The sequence below is a fragment of the Protomyctophum bolini genome (assembly GCF_963924005.1).
Source record: "Protomyctophum bolini genome assembly, chromosome: 9".
Lineage (NCBI taxonomy): Eukaryota > Metazoa > Chordata > Actinopteri > Myctophiformes > Myctophidae > Protomyctophum > Protomyctophum bolini.
This window is the reverse complement of record NC_137870.1, coordinates 38,305,485-38,320,539: the sequence shown is the minus strand read 5'-3', so window position 1 is coordinate 38,320,539 and position 15,055 is coordinate 38,305,485. Positions and strand designations below refer to the sequence as shown.

The following is a 15,055-nucleotide window of genomic DNA, read 5'->3' as shown; positions in this document are numbered from 1 at the left end:
GGCCCTCTGCGTTTCCTCTCATCCAACTTTTTTTGCAGTTTAAACTTAAAATATATGGTTACTAGTTTTTAATACTTAATTAATTGAGCAAATGAATACAAATCCAAAGGGAGGGAAGGGGGGGTGTGGGGGGGCATAAAAATCTAATCAGAAAATAATTATTTTGTCCATCATAGCAGCGCGCATGCTCGTGTGGCGGTTCGCGGTTGCGCCAACGGGAGAGGATGTTGCTAGCAGCAGTGTTGATGCACCGAGGAGGCTTTTTTCACAACAATAACACCAACCCTATCACATCTGCACACACATCGTTCACGGATTAAACATCTCCAGGAGCGCTGTCGTTCGCCGCGCATTGGATCACACGACGACGGGGGATCTGCCACCGTGTGTTACGTTGCATTTCGTGTGTGTTTGTTGACAATGGGATCGGACGGGCTTGCAGATTTTCGAGCCTGCTGCTTCTTGCAGGAGCAGAAGCAGGAATCATGGCTGAACAGCTAATCGGGGCCTCGGAGGATCGTTTTGTGTGTACAACCTGGACTGAAAACAAACGTGGAAAACCATCCACACCGTTTCCGTTTTGCATCTGCAAGGAGTTTGTTCAAAGCGTCAGCGCGACCGGTCCGCGTTGTTTATTGTAGGGTTGCTGTTGCCTTTTCGTGTGGACGACTGAAGCAGAGGCAGGCGGGCTAGCAGCGTTAGCTTAGCCTTTAGCTCCACATACAACCTTGACTGGGTTGACGTCTTCTGGTGGCTACTGGCTAGTGGCTAACGTTAGCCGGCTAACATTAGCCACCGGGGCATTTCTAGCGGTGCGAAAAGGGAAAACAAACAATTGTTCACCCGAAGGGCTTGAAGGTTCTCCCGGGATCGAGCCGCTTTTCGTCGTCGTTGTGTGTGATCAGTATATTTTCACCCACCGCAGATCGGGTTTGTGCGTTGGCTTCCATCGGATGAATGTGGGACAAAATGGAGACCCCGACGATTGTGTACGACTTGGACACCTCTGGAGGCTTAATGGAGGTGAGGCTGTGCAGCTTCTGCAGGCCTTTACAGTAGTCTATACACACATTAAGCAGAGTCAAATGATCTGTTAGTTTACACCCGAGAGTGTTCAAATCGACCCGGGCGGCTAGATTAACCCCTCAGGATTGTACGGTGTTCTTTTTTTAACGGGGTGTCTGCACTCTGCAGGTCATGGGGAAAAGTATTTAAATGTCTTTAAACTGGGAGTTCATACTACCCAGGCCTTTAATACATGTACATATGGACCTCTTAAAGTCAGTGTCAGGGTCTGTTTTTATTTATTTATTGATGGACTAAGCCCACCAAGTCACACGGAATTCTCATTTACTTTCGTGTCACTGTCACTGGTGATTTGAAACTGGCCTTGTGTTTGATTTACACCAATATCAAAACGATCCACACAACTTAAAATTATATCTAATTATATCATACATGCAGTCACACAACTGGTTGTTCTTCGGGGCCCTCGTCGACGCTAGTTCTTAAAGTGCACCAGACAGTAGGCCCAAAGCAGCCACCCTAGTCTCCAAGATCCACCAGTATCCTGCGTTTAGATTTGTGAGTTGTGACAGCCACAGAGTATTCAATACCCCCCTTTTAAACTTTTTTTACTACAGCAAATCCAGACTTTGCTGGCGCCCCCAAAGTCTGAGGAGGTGGACAAGAGGAGTAGAAAGTTGGTGAGGGACGTCCGGAGGAGTGGCAGGGCCACCAACCATGACACCTGTGATAGCTGCCGAGAAGGAGGCGATCTGCTGTGCTGTGACCACTGCCCAGCGGCCTTCCACCTCCAATGCTGGTATGACACACAAAACCTTCCATTTAGTTAGCCATTACTGTTTGCAAATTGCTAAACCTAGCTCAGTACCCCTAAACCGTGAGCCTGAATCAGCATGTATTGCTGAATGTAGAGATGTTCTCTGCTGTGAATGTCATGATCTAAAATGATATGGAATGTCTGTCAAAAACTACATGGGGAGAACGTCATGCACGCAGTACTAGATTTAGAGACATATATGTACCAGTAGAGCAGTGGGCGATGTTTCCCTCGCTAGCTCTTAGGTGCAGCTCTGCTCCATTTCAACTCTAGTTGAACTAATAAACCTCTGCATTTTTAAACGTGAGCTTTTAAAACAACTTAATGGCGTTCAAAGGGTTTCATTGCGACGTAGAAGAGGGAAAGAAACCACCACGTATGCTTTAGTCATAGTGGAACAGAGTGCAAAATAACGGACCTCTAAAGCTTGAGTCTGCAGTTCGTTTCTTTTTTGCTAAGCGACACCGTCATACGATGGAGTACAAATCTGGCTTAAATATGGGTGCGATCGATGTCGATTCATTTGTCCACGTTCCGTTTCTGGTTTGTTGAGATTGACAATGTCTTGTCATCTAATGTCGATTTGAGTGAGAGTGGCCTCTCTTCGCTTGTCATTTGTTATTATTTGACGTGTGAAAATAAAGAATTAATAAAGTTAAAATTTGCCGCGGAACGCCTCCTCTTCTCCGCTGTGCGGAGCGTCTCTATGCCGCTGCTAAAAATGGAGTCGCTCTCTCTCTCTGTTTACAATATGGCGACCTCCCTGGATTTTTTTGTTCTATTCCAGCGCCATTTTACCAACATTTTTAAACAGCAGCTGTGCACGTAATGGTACATACGCTTTGCAGATGAAAAGGGCCAGTACTGTATGTCGTTTGAGATGATGCATGCAGATGCAGGGGCTATTTGTTATTATAATAAGCCCGTTGAATAGCCCCCCTAGATGCCATTCTTCAGCATTTTTTTTTACCAAGCAGCTTTGCTGGGACCTATCTCCACGAACGTTAACACATCTGTTTGCTATATGATTGTTGTTTTAGTCGTGGGCTCTGAGGGTGTCAAATCATGTAAAATAGCTACTTTTTGACAAAATGGCAATAGATCTTAGGTGTGATTTGCTTCACTACAATGATGGATGATCATTATCTTGGCATGGGCATCAGTAGCATGTTCATGTTGTGCATGTCTGCTATCTTTCACTGCCGGTTTCACACTGTGACACAAGACACATTTTACATAGCCTACAGTTTGCATTGCGTGTGGGTCGTTTGTGACTCAAATGTGTGCAAAAAGAATATTGCACACACAATATACTGCAGGTATGGTTTCTGACAAGGCATGCCATGTACAAATATGTATGACATTAAATATGTAAGACATTTGCATCCTAGAATGTATACAACATGCATACAGTGTGAATGCATACATTCTGGGATGTGTATGTCCCCAGATGGTGACAGCAATTTACTCTAGTTGAGAAATATCTCAACTAGAAATCTGTGTATATATGTGGTTGATTTAATATATTCACGTATTTTTCGCCGTTCCCCTTTACAATACATACGTCATGCCTCAGTTGTTCTTGTGCTACAAACTGTTTATATTCCATTCAGTTGGTCAGTTGATTGGTCATGGTTGGTTTTACAGTTTAAAACACAGGCATTAGCAAGAGTTATACATTGATATAATTTGTCCACTAGATGGAGGCAGAGTAATGTATGTATGTACAGGCGCTGATATTGTACAGTCTAGGTGGGCTAGATTGAGTTGCCCTGAACCTTCCACTTCTACGTTTATGGGGATAATTAATAACTCACAGTACTGATAATAGCCTTTTATCTCTTTGTTACCATAGTAACCCACCTCTAAGTGAAGAGATGCTGCCCCCTGGCGAGTGGATGTGTCATCGATGTAATGTAAGAAAAAAGGTGAGCAGCATGCTGTTGGTTTTTATTCAGATGCTGTTTAAGTGCAAACTGTTTATCTGTCTGTCATTGCAGATGCATTATCTCTGGCGTAGCAACATTTAAGGGTCCTCTTTTGCCGCAGACCTAAAGATCATTGCATCATCTCTCTGATCTTATCTGCTCCCCTTCCCCTCAGAAACGAGAGCAGAAGTCTGAGCAGACCAACGGTCTGCCTGAGAAGGCGATGGCCAAGTGCTCTGTGTCTCCAGCGGCGGTGGAGCTGGAGATCAACGCCGGCCCACTGCGGTTGGACGGCCTGCCCCCGGGGGCTGGGGCCGCGGGGCCCGGGCTCAGGGTGGCTCAGGTCCGACTCCTGGACCGCCGGACCGGCAGCAGACCCAGCAGCCGGCCCGGCACGCCGACCTCCAACACTTCCTCGACGCCGACCCCCTCGGAGGATCAAAACGACGCCGAGGACGACGCGGCGGAGGCAGAGGAGGAGGCGCAGGGGTCTGAACTCGAGGGCACCATTCCTCCTCCGCCCACGCCTCGCCTCCTCAAGAGGCCCTTTCAGTTGCTGATCGCCGCTGCTATGGAGAGAAACCCCACGCAGTTTCAGTTGCCCAATGAGCTCACATGCACTACCGCACTACCAGGTAACGATACGCTGATGTCCTGGTCTGTGGAATTAATATTAATATAACCCAAGATTCTGATACATTTAAGACCACATTTTGCTTTTGTGGCTGATCAGCAGGCAAGCCTTTTGGTTATAATTTCAATGCTGTTGGTTTTTCCAGGCAGCAGTAAGAAGAGAAGAAAAGAGGATCTTCTGGGGAAGCCATTCAGGAGGCCCCACCATGAGTTGGACACCAACGGCCTGGTCCCTCTGCCAGTCAAAGTCTGCTTTACTTGCAGCAGGTTGGTTATTACTCGGTTTATACACTCAAATGTGCACAGGCATTTAAAGTATGGATTGTGTGGCACAATATTTGATATTGTATGTCGCAATATTGTTTATCACTAATTCAACAAAACTTGAAAGGTTAATATGGGATATTCTGTGACGGAGATCACAACATTCATGAAAAATATAACAATTTGTTGTCACTCATTATGGTGCAGTCCTAGATATGAAAGCAGATGGTGTTAATTATTTCTAATTGTTTACATACAAACTAATGTAGCCAACCTACCTTGCTATGCATCCTCATCTCAGGAGCTGCAGGGTGGCTCCTCTCATCCAGTGCGACTATTGTCCACTGTTGTTCCACATGGATTGCCTGGACCCTCCGCTCACGGCCCTACCAGCTGGCAAGTGGATGTGCCCCAATCACATTGAACACCTTGTGGTAAGAGACACGGTCCTGAGCACTAACCAACTCTATTAGTGCCCAACTCCCAAGAGGCATATGCTTTAGAAAGAATCGAATCCAGTAGTATCTGTTTAGAGATTGACCTGCTGTCCCGCTGTCGTCTAGCTGAACCAGAGGAGCCTGAGCTTGACCAACCGCTGCCAGATCTTTGACCAGTTCCAGGACCGCATGTCCCAGCATGCTGTGAAAGTGGACTTCCTGCGCCGTGTCCATCGGCAAAGCACGCCCAACCGACGCACCACTCACCAGCACCACAAAAAGATGATCAAGGTACTGTACAACTTGTTCTTGAATTAATTGGGACAATTCCAGTTTTGGTTTGATTCCCAGCTCCCACCTCTGTTGCATTTCAACCCTTCCTATATCTGAAAAGAATCAAAGTGATTCATTAAAAGAAAAAAGAATGAACGTTTGCTACTTCCAGTGTTCTTGATTATACTGCATTTCATGAGAAGCTCTTTGTTCTCAGGTGCCAGATGCCATCAAGTCCCAGTATCAGAACCCTCCCGCCATGCTGGCCCCTGCAGGGGTCCATCAATCAGAGCTGGTCTGTAGTGGCGTTCCGGACCAACAGACCCCCAAACACTTCACTACAGAGGCAGAGCAGCAGGAGGTATGCACAGCTCTCAATGTTCAATGCGGTTTGTCCTAACAATGCTAACTTTATTATTTATATAGAGATAGGCCAATATTATTATTAGATATTGTTTGGGGCCTTTCTGCCTTTATTGATGGTACAGGTGTAGATAGACAGGAAACGGAGACAGAGAGAGACAGAATGACACGCAGCAAAGGGTGTCTGAGTCGGGATTGCCAAATGAATGCCAGCCCCAGCCAGCATTCATTTGGAGTTTACCATCCTCTGATTATGGACTGTTTACATACCAGCTAGGTTAGCTTTAGTGATGACACATTTTGTCGGCTAACTTAGAGTTGTCTTGTGTTCCTATACTAGTGTTTAACAATATGTTTGAACATTGCTATGATAGTCCACGCAATATATTGTTGGCGATAAAATTCAGGGATGATATCTGTTAATGTACAGCATTTACAATACTATTCAAACTCACCTCTGGGTTTTAGGACTACAAACTGCAACACTTTGTTTTCTGCTTGTTCTGGTCTAAATTGTGCCTTTTTTAAATATGTTCAACAGTGGCTACAAGATGTCCTTGCTCTCCAGTGTAGCATCATGAGGCACCTTTCAATCAAGCAAAAGACCACGCCGTCATCAACTCCCACATCAGTATCATCGTCAGTGGGATGGGACACTGAGCAGAAGGTCGATATTAAATCCTGTGTCACAGCAGAACTGCTCAAACCTCTGGTCTCCTCGGAAAGGACTTCCTCTCCCGTCCCCTGTTTGAAACCCTGCAGTAGATTCGACGCTCCCCACGGGGCCCCTGTACCCAAGGGCCCCTTGGCCGAGACGGATAGTTGCAACTGCCTCGTGAGGCCCTGTCAGAATTGCAGAAAGCCCAACGGGCCTCTAGCAGAGGAGCGGCGGCCCCCCAAAGCCAACGGCCCCGTGGACTGTGACAGTGCGTCAGACTCGTTCAGGCAGTCTGAGCTCCAACACCGAACACAACCCAGTCCAACTGTACAGGACCCCGCCCCCACAGCCGCCTCCACCACCTCTCTACCCAACCACATAGTTGCAGCTGTCATTAAAAGGGAGAGCGTGAGCCCGATGGAGGTCTGTGCCCAGAAAAGCTTCCCAGCTCCCCCAACGTTAATAGGTTCCAAGACAGGCCAGCAGAACCACAGGACCCAGTCTGGGCTGCCGGCAGACTGTACGAGCAGTGATGAAAAACCACACCTCTCCACCACCACCACCACCACCCTCGGTGTCCCCTCAGCCTCCCCACTTCCTAAACCCATCCTGGACCATGGCACAGCCAAGCTAGGATTATTATCACCAGCAGGTAAGGGGGTTCTCTGAATCAGTAGTTGAGTAGATTTCAGAGATCGTTATTGCTTCTTGAGGTTGCTTTGAACTCTTGATATAGAAAGTATTCTCAGGGTCAGCCTTGAGATTACACGAGGTCAGGGGGTGACTTGATTTTTTTTTTAACTATGAAGCCTTTTTAACAATTTGGGAATGATTAAGTAATAATTACACAACATAAAATAAAACGTTTTTTCATCTATGCTCATTTTATTACAGTGCTTAAATAGTGTTATTAATAGATAACGTATTACATGAGCACGGACTTGCAGGTCTTTTTTCCCCCTGCCTGATTGGATTAAGACTTGAATCTTGCCCATGCTAATGAAATGAAAACAATTTGTGAAAACCATGCTTCCCTTTTGACATTTGGTATTCAGAACATTTTAGTTGTGTTCGAGTTGAAGTTAAAATGAAATGACACCATCACAGCGACTATTTGCTTCGGATGTGTGCCTTTCCCAAGGAGAACAATTTTCTTTTAGCTAATTTCACGTTTCGAGTTTGTGCAAGGTTTTAGAAGAAATCATGGCTTTTTAAATCACTTGAGAACAAGGTAGGTGTGCCTCACAAGCCACCATCCTTTGCTTTTCTCACACTTGCCATGTTCTCCAATGATTGTAAAAAGTTGCCAGATTGGGGAGCACACACAGCAGCCAATGTCCGAGCGCAATGCAGAGCGCATTGTCCAAGTTGGCGAGCCATGGTGGACGGAACAGTGAACCAAAACAAGCGACCCCGCCATGTGTCGCCCACTCCGTCAGCCAGTTACAGCAATTAGATGCATGGTCTGTCCTTGGGAATGGCATACACGCATCAGCTTCCCGCCATTCAGTTCTGTGTCGTTTGTGTGTGTGTCTCCAGGATTCTCCTCTCCAGTAAAGGTAGTACTGGGTAGTACTGGTGTCATCTCCTCTATAGCTGACCTGTCCAACCACATGAAGGCTGCTATGGATGCTGATGGAGGTATGTTGTGTTGCCTTATTATGAATTCATACTGTGGAGCGTCCTACTGATAGTTCGTACACCATAATGATCTGGTAACGGGGTCGTCAACCTCGTCATAGGTTTGGGTCCATCACTGGGTCATAGGGTTTGAGTTGGTTCACAAGGTTGTGGGTTTGGCTCATGACAAGCCTGTGATCCAGTGTCATCACATGATGGCACAATAACGTCCATCTGCATAGCAGCTTGCATCTGCAAGCACCTTGAATTTGTTCGTTAGCCATGCCAAAACTGGTAAAGTAATGAGTCATCAACACTTTCTTGAGGCAAAGCTGCAAGCAGTGTTGTAATCCTCAGTGAAGCGCACCGTTGTTCTGTCTTTGTCAGAACGAGGAAATCGACATTCTCATACCTTTGGCCCAATTGTTACAGCTACATGATGCCGCAAGGACTTATTTTAATGAATAAAATGTTTTAACCAATCTGTTTGTAGTTAATACAATATAATTCCATCTGTTGTGGTTGGAGGTGGTCTCCCTACTCTTCCAATGAGAAATGTAGACCCTGTTGTCGGGTAGGACACCTACTGGTTGACAATGTCAGTAAGGTAATTTAAAGCAGAGAGCGGACCAGATCGGACACTAGCCAGCTTCACTGTAGTTACAATGCAAATGCAATTTAGACAGACATAAAACCTACATATTGTAGCTTTTAAGCTTTGTTTAATAAACCCCAAATAATCTGAACTATTCTTGTGTTGCCCTTTTTAGGAATTGAACTGGACAAGCTAGATGGAGAGATGATCAAACTCTTGGCTCGTCAGAGGATCCAGCAGCTTTTCCCTCCCAAAATGATGTCCACTCCTCAAAGCAGTGGAGTCACTCCTCCTCCTCCTCCACCACCTCCCCCTGTCACCCCCATCCTGAAAGCCCCTTCTCCAGTCCCTGAAGGTAAGCTACCGTAGCCTGGTGTTGGTGCTCGCCAATATATATATTTTTTCCACAGTGTTTCTTTTTTTTTTCTTCTCCCCTCCACAGTAAGATAAGGAAAGACCATTTACAAAAACATTAAAAACATTCTCTTCTTTTATCTGATCCCTGCCCAGCACTGCCAGGACAGGTCAAGGAAAGACATAAACATTAAATTAACAATAAACTCTTTGTTTTATATATGTCATCAAGATTCTATTCAATGCTTTATTTCTTAATGCATGCTTTATGAATATGGGAAGTTTTGGGAAAATCTGGCATTTGGTTAAATAAATGTTACATCCTAGTACTCCACACTGCCTGATCAGTGTGAATTCTGGTCCTGGGGTTTTGTTTGCATCTGACATTTGACAGATGTATGCATTTAACGGTATAGAGTTTCAAACTAGTGTATTTAAGAAGATGATGATCAGGTAATATAATTGTGAAAAATAATAATGGCAAAATGATTGAATTTGAAACAAAGAACTAGTGAATTGTTTGCTAGCGTGCTGCTTGTTTACGTTATGGATATACACTGTACAACTTTGTCATGAGTAATTCAACAAAAACAACTTAGAATAAGCACAAATAAATTGCATTAAAACAGTGCTGCCGGGCGGGTTTTTGCGCAACGGCTCCGTCATTTAGATGTATGCATTTTGTTCACCGGTGTCGTTTCTTCCAGGTCCAAAGAAGGTCCAGGCTAGAGCAGTCTTCTACCCGCTCACAGGAAAGGGCGAGGCTGTCAGCATGTGCTACAGGACATTGTACATAGGATCTGGTAAGAACCTTTTCCATCGAACATCCAACGCAGCTCTTTAAGTTGGCTGTTAATTAGTTATGAATCAATGAATTGATCGACTGAAAATGTATCATATACAATGTTAGTAAATAGAATTTCACCACAATGCCTGTCCTTGTTCCATTATGTTTAGTGCCATTTTGCTTTTGCTTTTACTGTTTGCTGTTACACCTAACACTAGTTTAGTAGTGTAAGTAATTGATATAATACAGAAAATCCTATGTACGAGTGCAGGGGTTTTCAACATGTGGTCTGTGGACCACTGGTGGTCTGTGAAGGTATTGCATGTGATCCCTGACCATGCATTTAGTAAAGATTTAGGATTTTCTTCCACAGAACGATGCACTGACTAAACCTTTGTGCACTGTTCCGTGGAAGTGCGCCAATGTTGTCCGTTACTGGGAAGTCTGAGGTTAAGAAAATAGAAGAGATAATCTGCACGCTCATCTGCTCCAAAAGTTATACTTCATTGACACATTTCGAGCCAAGGCCATCTTTTCTTTTCTTCTTTTCTCTTCTCTTGATGCTACTTTTGAACCCAGCACCTCTACTAAGTGATGTGCGTATTCTATTAGTTTTAAGTCTGAGGTTAAGACATTTCACAGAAAAAAAGGATTTATAATCTCAAGAAGGATACATTTACCATCTTGCCTGATTGTGTCATCATTAGGAAATGTGCCCATGTAATCACGTCATCAGACTCATCATGTGTCTGCTCTGTCAGTACTGTAGATCAGTTAACCTGAGTTTAATGGAAGGTTGGATAAAGTAAGATAATGGAATAAGGGTAACCGTGGGATAGGAATAGATCAGTTTGGCTCTGGACCACTTGTATATTTCAGTTAAATAATCCCTGGGCTTATCGTGCAATGAATGAAATCAAGCCCTTAACAGCCATGGTTTAATTCCAATCCCTTTATTAGCTTCAAATATTTATTTCATTTGATGTGCTTTTGAAATACTGTATTATGTAAATACGTTTTAACAAAGGCATTTTATATATTTATATTTTAAAACATTTCCCCATGGACCTGCAGGCCTATTGGACCACTAGTAGTCCATGGACCATCAGTTGAGAAACACTGGATAAACAGATGCATTGCATAGCAAGTGTTACGAAAGCACTAATCTTATCCTATATCCCATCCCAGCACAACAGTGGTCCCCAGGTTGATTTTTAGTCAGGGTGGTGGTCCCTGGTTCACAATCAGTTGAAAACCCCTGCACTAGTTTACTGTATTTGGGCTTTTCAAGCTCTTCTCTCATGAAACCTTTATTTTTACAGGTGCTGACATGGATGTGTGCCTTACAAACTATGGTCATTGTAACTATGTGTCGGGAAAACATGCCTGCATTTTCTATGACGAGGTACGTTGGCTTTGACATCATTGCCGTGTGTGCTTAACCACATGACCCTATTTTGGGCATCTTATTCTAGGTGAAAAAAGATGAAGCATTTCTTGTACAGTTAAAAACTACACACAGTATATACTCTGTTGTACACGGGTATCGTGTGGTGAAAATGGCTAGTTTCACTGTTTATTCGGCCATATAACGTAACCTCCCATCCACTTGCATTGAGTTGCTCACCGCAACTTGCATGAGGCGTTTTCACCCCGGGCCGAAAGCATGAACGAGCACCGCAAACAATATATTGTCCGATGGGGGTCGGCGGCCAAATACATATATTTTTGGGGGTTCTTGACATGAAACTGTTTGAGAACCACTGACATAGAAACATAGGGGTTTTTCAGAAAACTGTCCTGATTTAGAAGGCATTTGTAGAATCGTCCTCAGGTCTAAATGGGTTAAGCTACTTGTAGTTGTTAGACGGGGGTTTTATTTATTTGTTAAGACACAGTGTGTAAATTATCTTGTTCTGTGTCCCCTCAGAATACTAAGCATTATGAGCTCCTGAACTACAGTGAACATGGGACCACAGTGGACAATGTGCTTTACTCCTGTGACTTTTCTGAAAAGGCTTCACCATCACCACCTAGTGGCCTGGTGTCCAAAGTGCAAGGCATTATCCGTGAGTTTTCTACCCCCCCGCCATTCTTTGACGAAGCCATGGGGAGAGTATGCTTTGCACTCTGTCCGTGTGTGTGTGTGTGTGTCCGTCTGTCCGTGTGTCCGGATGCCTGACATCATGATTCATGAATGCAGAGTACAAATTTGTCAGCTTAGTGTCCGTTTGGCACAGCATTAGTGTCTTCACAACCGTTTTGTACAAAATGCAGTAAATCATGTACACAGCGTCCGATTGCAGTGAAACTGTGCATGCATATTCCCCCTAGGCCGAGGAAGAAATGCCACTTGACATTTGTCCAAAAACGCTCATATCCTGGTTGAGACCTGTGCCCCAAGGGGCACTTTTTCTAGTTGTTCTCCACGTCCATCAGAATAGCCCTGTTATGGAAGCACCTTTTAGCCACTGAAGAGAAATGATAAAAGCCTGAATTCACAACCGCAATTGTGCAAGAGAATAACATCTTTATTAAAAAAATATATAATTGGGAAATATAAAATTGCACTAGTGAGGGGAAAAAACGGGAGCGTACCTATGTTCCCCACCATGCAAAAAAGGTTCTTTGTTCCCCACTTAGAATAAACCTAAACCAGAAACATAACCTAGTAACTCTTGTAATTCTAGTAAGACTAAAAGTATTTTAGCAACATAGTCGTAGTGTTACTTTTAGTAGCAAATTCAGATTTAAGCATAGGCTACTTCCCTGGTTAGACATAATAATAATAATAAAACTTTATTTGTTTAGCACCTTTCATGACATGAAATGTAGCTCAAAGTTCTTTACAGAGCAATGGAGAAAGTTGTGGAACACACTACCACTGCACCTTAAAAGGGCGACCTCCCTTGATGTTTTTTAGAGCGAGCTGAAAACTTATTTTTTCAACTTGGCATTTGTTTAGATTTATCTTGTCTTCATATTCAATGTTCTGATACAATGTTCCTTACCATTTTTAGTTTTGTATTGCTATTTCTATTTGCTAATTTGTATATGTTGTCTTGTATGGACCTGCTTTTTTGTTTTTCGGCATTCCGCTGCTTGTTGTTTTTTATGTGAAGCACTTTTTATGTATGAAAATGTGCTATATAAATAAAGTTTATTATTATTATTATTACTTAAACTATCTAGTCTTAGCCAACAAAAAATTAACACTGGCATAAAATAAACTAAAACATAATTGCTCAGACTCTTCAACAAAGATGACAAAAACAAACATTCTTTGTTCTGTATCTGTACATACAATTGTATAGTACAAAACACTGAAGTCCTTAAACCAGAAACCTATAACGCTAACCCTAAACCCTAATGTAAGTGGGGAACATAGAACCTGGGGAACATAGAACCTGGGGAACAGCGCCGAAATATGGCTGCAGCTGTGTAGCTCTAATTGTTGTCTCTATCCCCTGTAACTGCAATGAGTGCCTGCACAACAAGAATTTCACCCATGTTACTTGTAATGTGTTGTGACAATAAAAGTTTGATTGATTGATAGGGATGACCCGAAAAAACATCATCATTCTGAGTTCGAAATTCACAATAGCGTTTGTCGCCAGTCTTACAGTAAGTGTGTGCTGGCTTTTGAAGTCTTCAATCATTCCAGTGGACAGGAGGTGTGTAGAAACGTGTACGTGCAGCTGCTCACACAATGCTTCCCTTGTCTCGACATGCTTCAGGCCGCAGCAAGAAGAGGGAGCAGCAGGAGGGGCCCAGGCCCACTCCCACCGTGGGTGTGATGCCGGCAGGCGGAGTGATGAGCAGTCAGCCCCAGGCAGGCCCCGGCCTCACGTGCAACTGCAAGGCTAGCAGCTCCAGCCTGATCGGAGGCAGCGGGGCCGGCTGGGAGGGCACAGCACTGCTCCACCACGGCAGCTACATCAAACTTGGCTGCCTGCAGTTCGTCTTCAGCATCACCGAGTTTGCTAGTAAGCAGCCCAAAGAGGAAGAGGCGACCAACAGCAGCAGCAGCACCACCACCTCATGCACCAGCACCACCACCAACGCCATCACAACCACCCACACCACAGTAACCATACCTGACACTGCCACTGTCGGCACCCCGTCCAATCAGGGCGGGGCAGACAAACAGACTCTGGTCATCCACCAAGTGCCCGTACTTCGTTGCAGTTCAGTTCCATAGCCCACAGAGTCTGCCCTTTTTTTGTTTTGCACCTTCTTTCTACTCACAATGAAGGGAAACGCTGCACAGCTGGTTGGTGAACAGGGAAGAAAATGTTTATTTTTATTTTTTCATTTTTAATGGTTTGTACCTTTTGCATGAACTTGAAGTATTATCGACAATCTCTTCCGTTTTATGAACGACTGACTGTAATCTTTTGTTCACTTAAGACCATTGGGACTTTGAGCGGACATTATTATTATTAAATACGCTCAATTTTCTTTCTTTTTATTTTGCCAGTATAGTTATGTATGGTGTAACATTACCTTATTTGTCAGTCAGCCCATTTAGCACAAACCTTTATTTTGTAGTATTGAAGTCATACAATATAATTTCTTTTGCTGCTTTTGCACCACAGGTAGCTATATATGTATGAAAACATACATGCTTATACACTTTTATATGTATATATTATGTAAATATATACAATTCAGTGCCTCTCAGTTGGAGAAACATTGGATTTCATGTAGATATACCATTTTTTGGTTTTTAAGTGTACAGTTCCTCATGGGATTTGTGATACTTGGTAGAGTAACAGAAGTTTTGTGATAAAACTTGTTCTTAGTCTGTACTTTCCTCTGTAGTCCATCTGTAAATAAGGTACTGTTTTAGCACTCATTTTAACATCTTGTGCTGCTCTGTATATAAGCACTCTTTGTCTGTACCTGCTTGTCTGTTAAAAACCTGTAAATACAGAAAGATTTTCTAAGAACAAAGTTAATAACATATACGAGTCCATTTATTTTTACATTTCTTTGGCCATAAACTCATGCATAAAAATTTAAGAATCTTTTAGATTTGTATTTGAGTAAGCCTTTGTCATAGCTTTCTGAAAAAGCACTGCAAACAAATAATCTACTGGGAGTTGTAGCTTCACAAATAAGGGGAAATAGCCTCACTACAAGCTGTAGCCTACCATGTGTGGTGTTATGTTCTCTGACCTATGACCTACGACCTACATTCCCAAAAATGGGGTGACAGGTTGAATTGGGTTAAAGGGTAAATCTGCACGGATTCACAGGGCAGAAAACTTGCTCCACTTCTCTGTGTCACACCTGAC

The 15,055-nt window shown here is 43.6% G+C and overlaps 1 protein-coding gene across 1 annotated transcript; it reads left to right on the top strand.

The window, feature by feature from the left end:
• The first annotated feature begins 221 nt into the window (after positions 1–221).
• Positions 222–14,698, top strand: phf12b (PHD finger protein 12b). Its single transcript, XM_080771433.1, has 15 exons — positions 222–1,023; positions 1,644–1,825; positions 3,699–3,771; positions 3,947–4,406; positions 4,551–4,671; positions 4,970–5,102; positions 5,232–5,396; positions 5,596–5,739; positions 6,283–7,051; positions 7,939–8,040; positions 8,790–8,969; positions 9,676–9,771; positions 11,078–11,160; positions 11,686–11,824; positions 13,493–14,698. The coding sequence occupies exons 1-15, from the start codon at positions 958–960 to the stop codon at positions 13,954–13,956; spliced, it is 3,177 nt and encodes a 1,058-aa protein (XP_080627559.1). The 5' UTR covers positions 222–957; the 3' UTR covers positions 13,957–14,698.
• The last annotated feature ends 357 nt before the right edge of the window (positions 14,699–15,055 follow it).

Coding starts and splice junctions, on each gene's coding strand:
- phf12b (XM_080771433.1), top strand. CDS start 958: ATGTGGGACAAAATGGAGACCCCGACGATTGTGTACGACTTGGACACC. Junction 5,397..5,595: donor ACCACAAAAAGATGATCAAG/GTACTGTACAAC, acceptor CTTTGTTCTCAG/GTGCCAGATGCCATCAAGTC. Junction 11,825..13,492: donor CAAAGTGCAAGGCATTATCC/GTGAGTTTTCTA, acceptor GACATGCTTCAG/GCCGCAGCAAGAAGAGGGAG.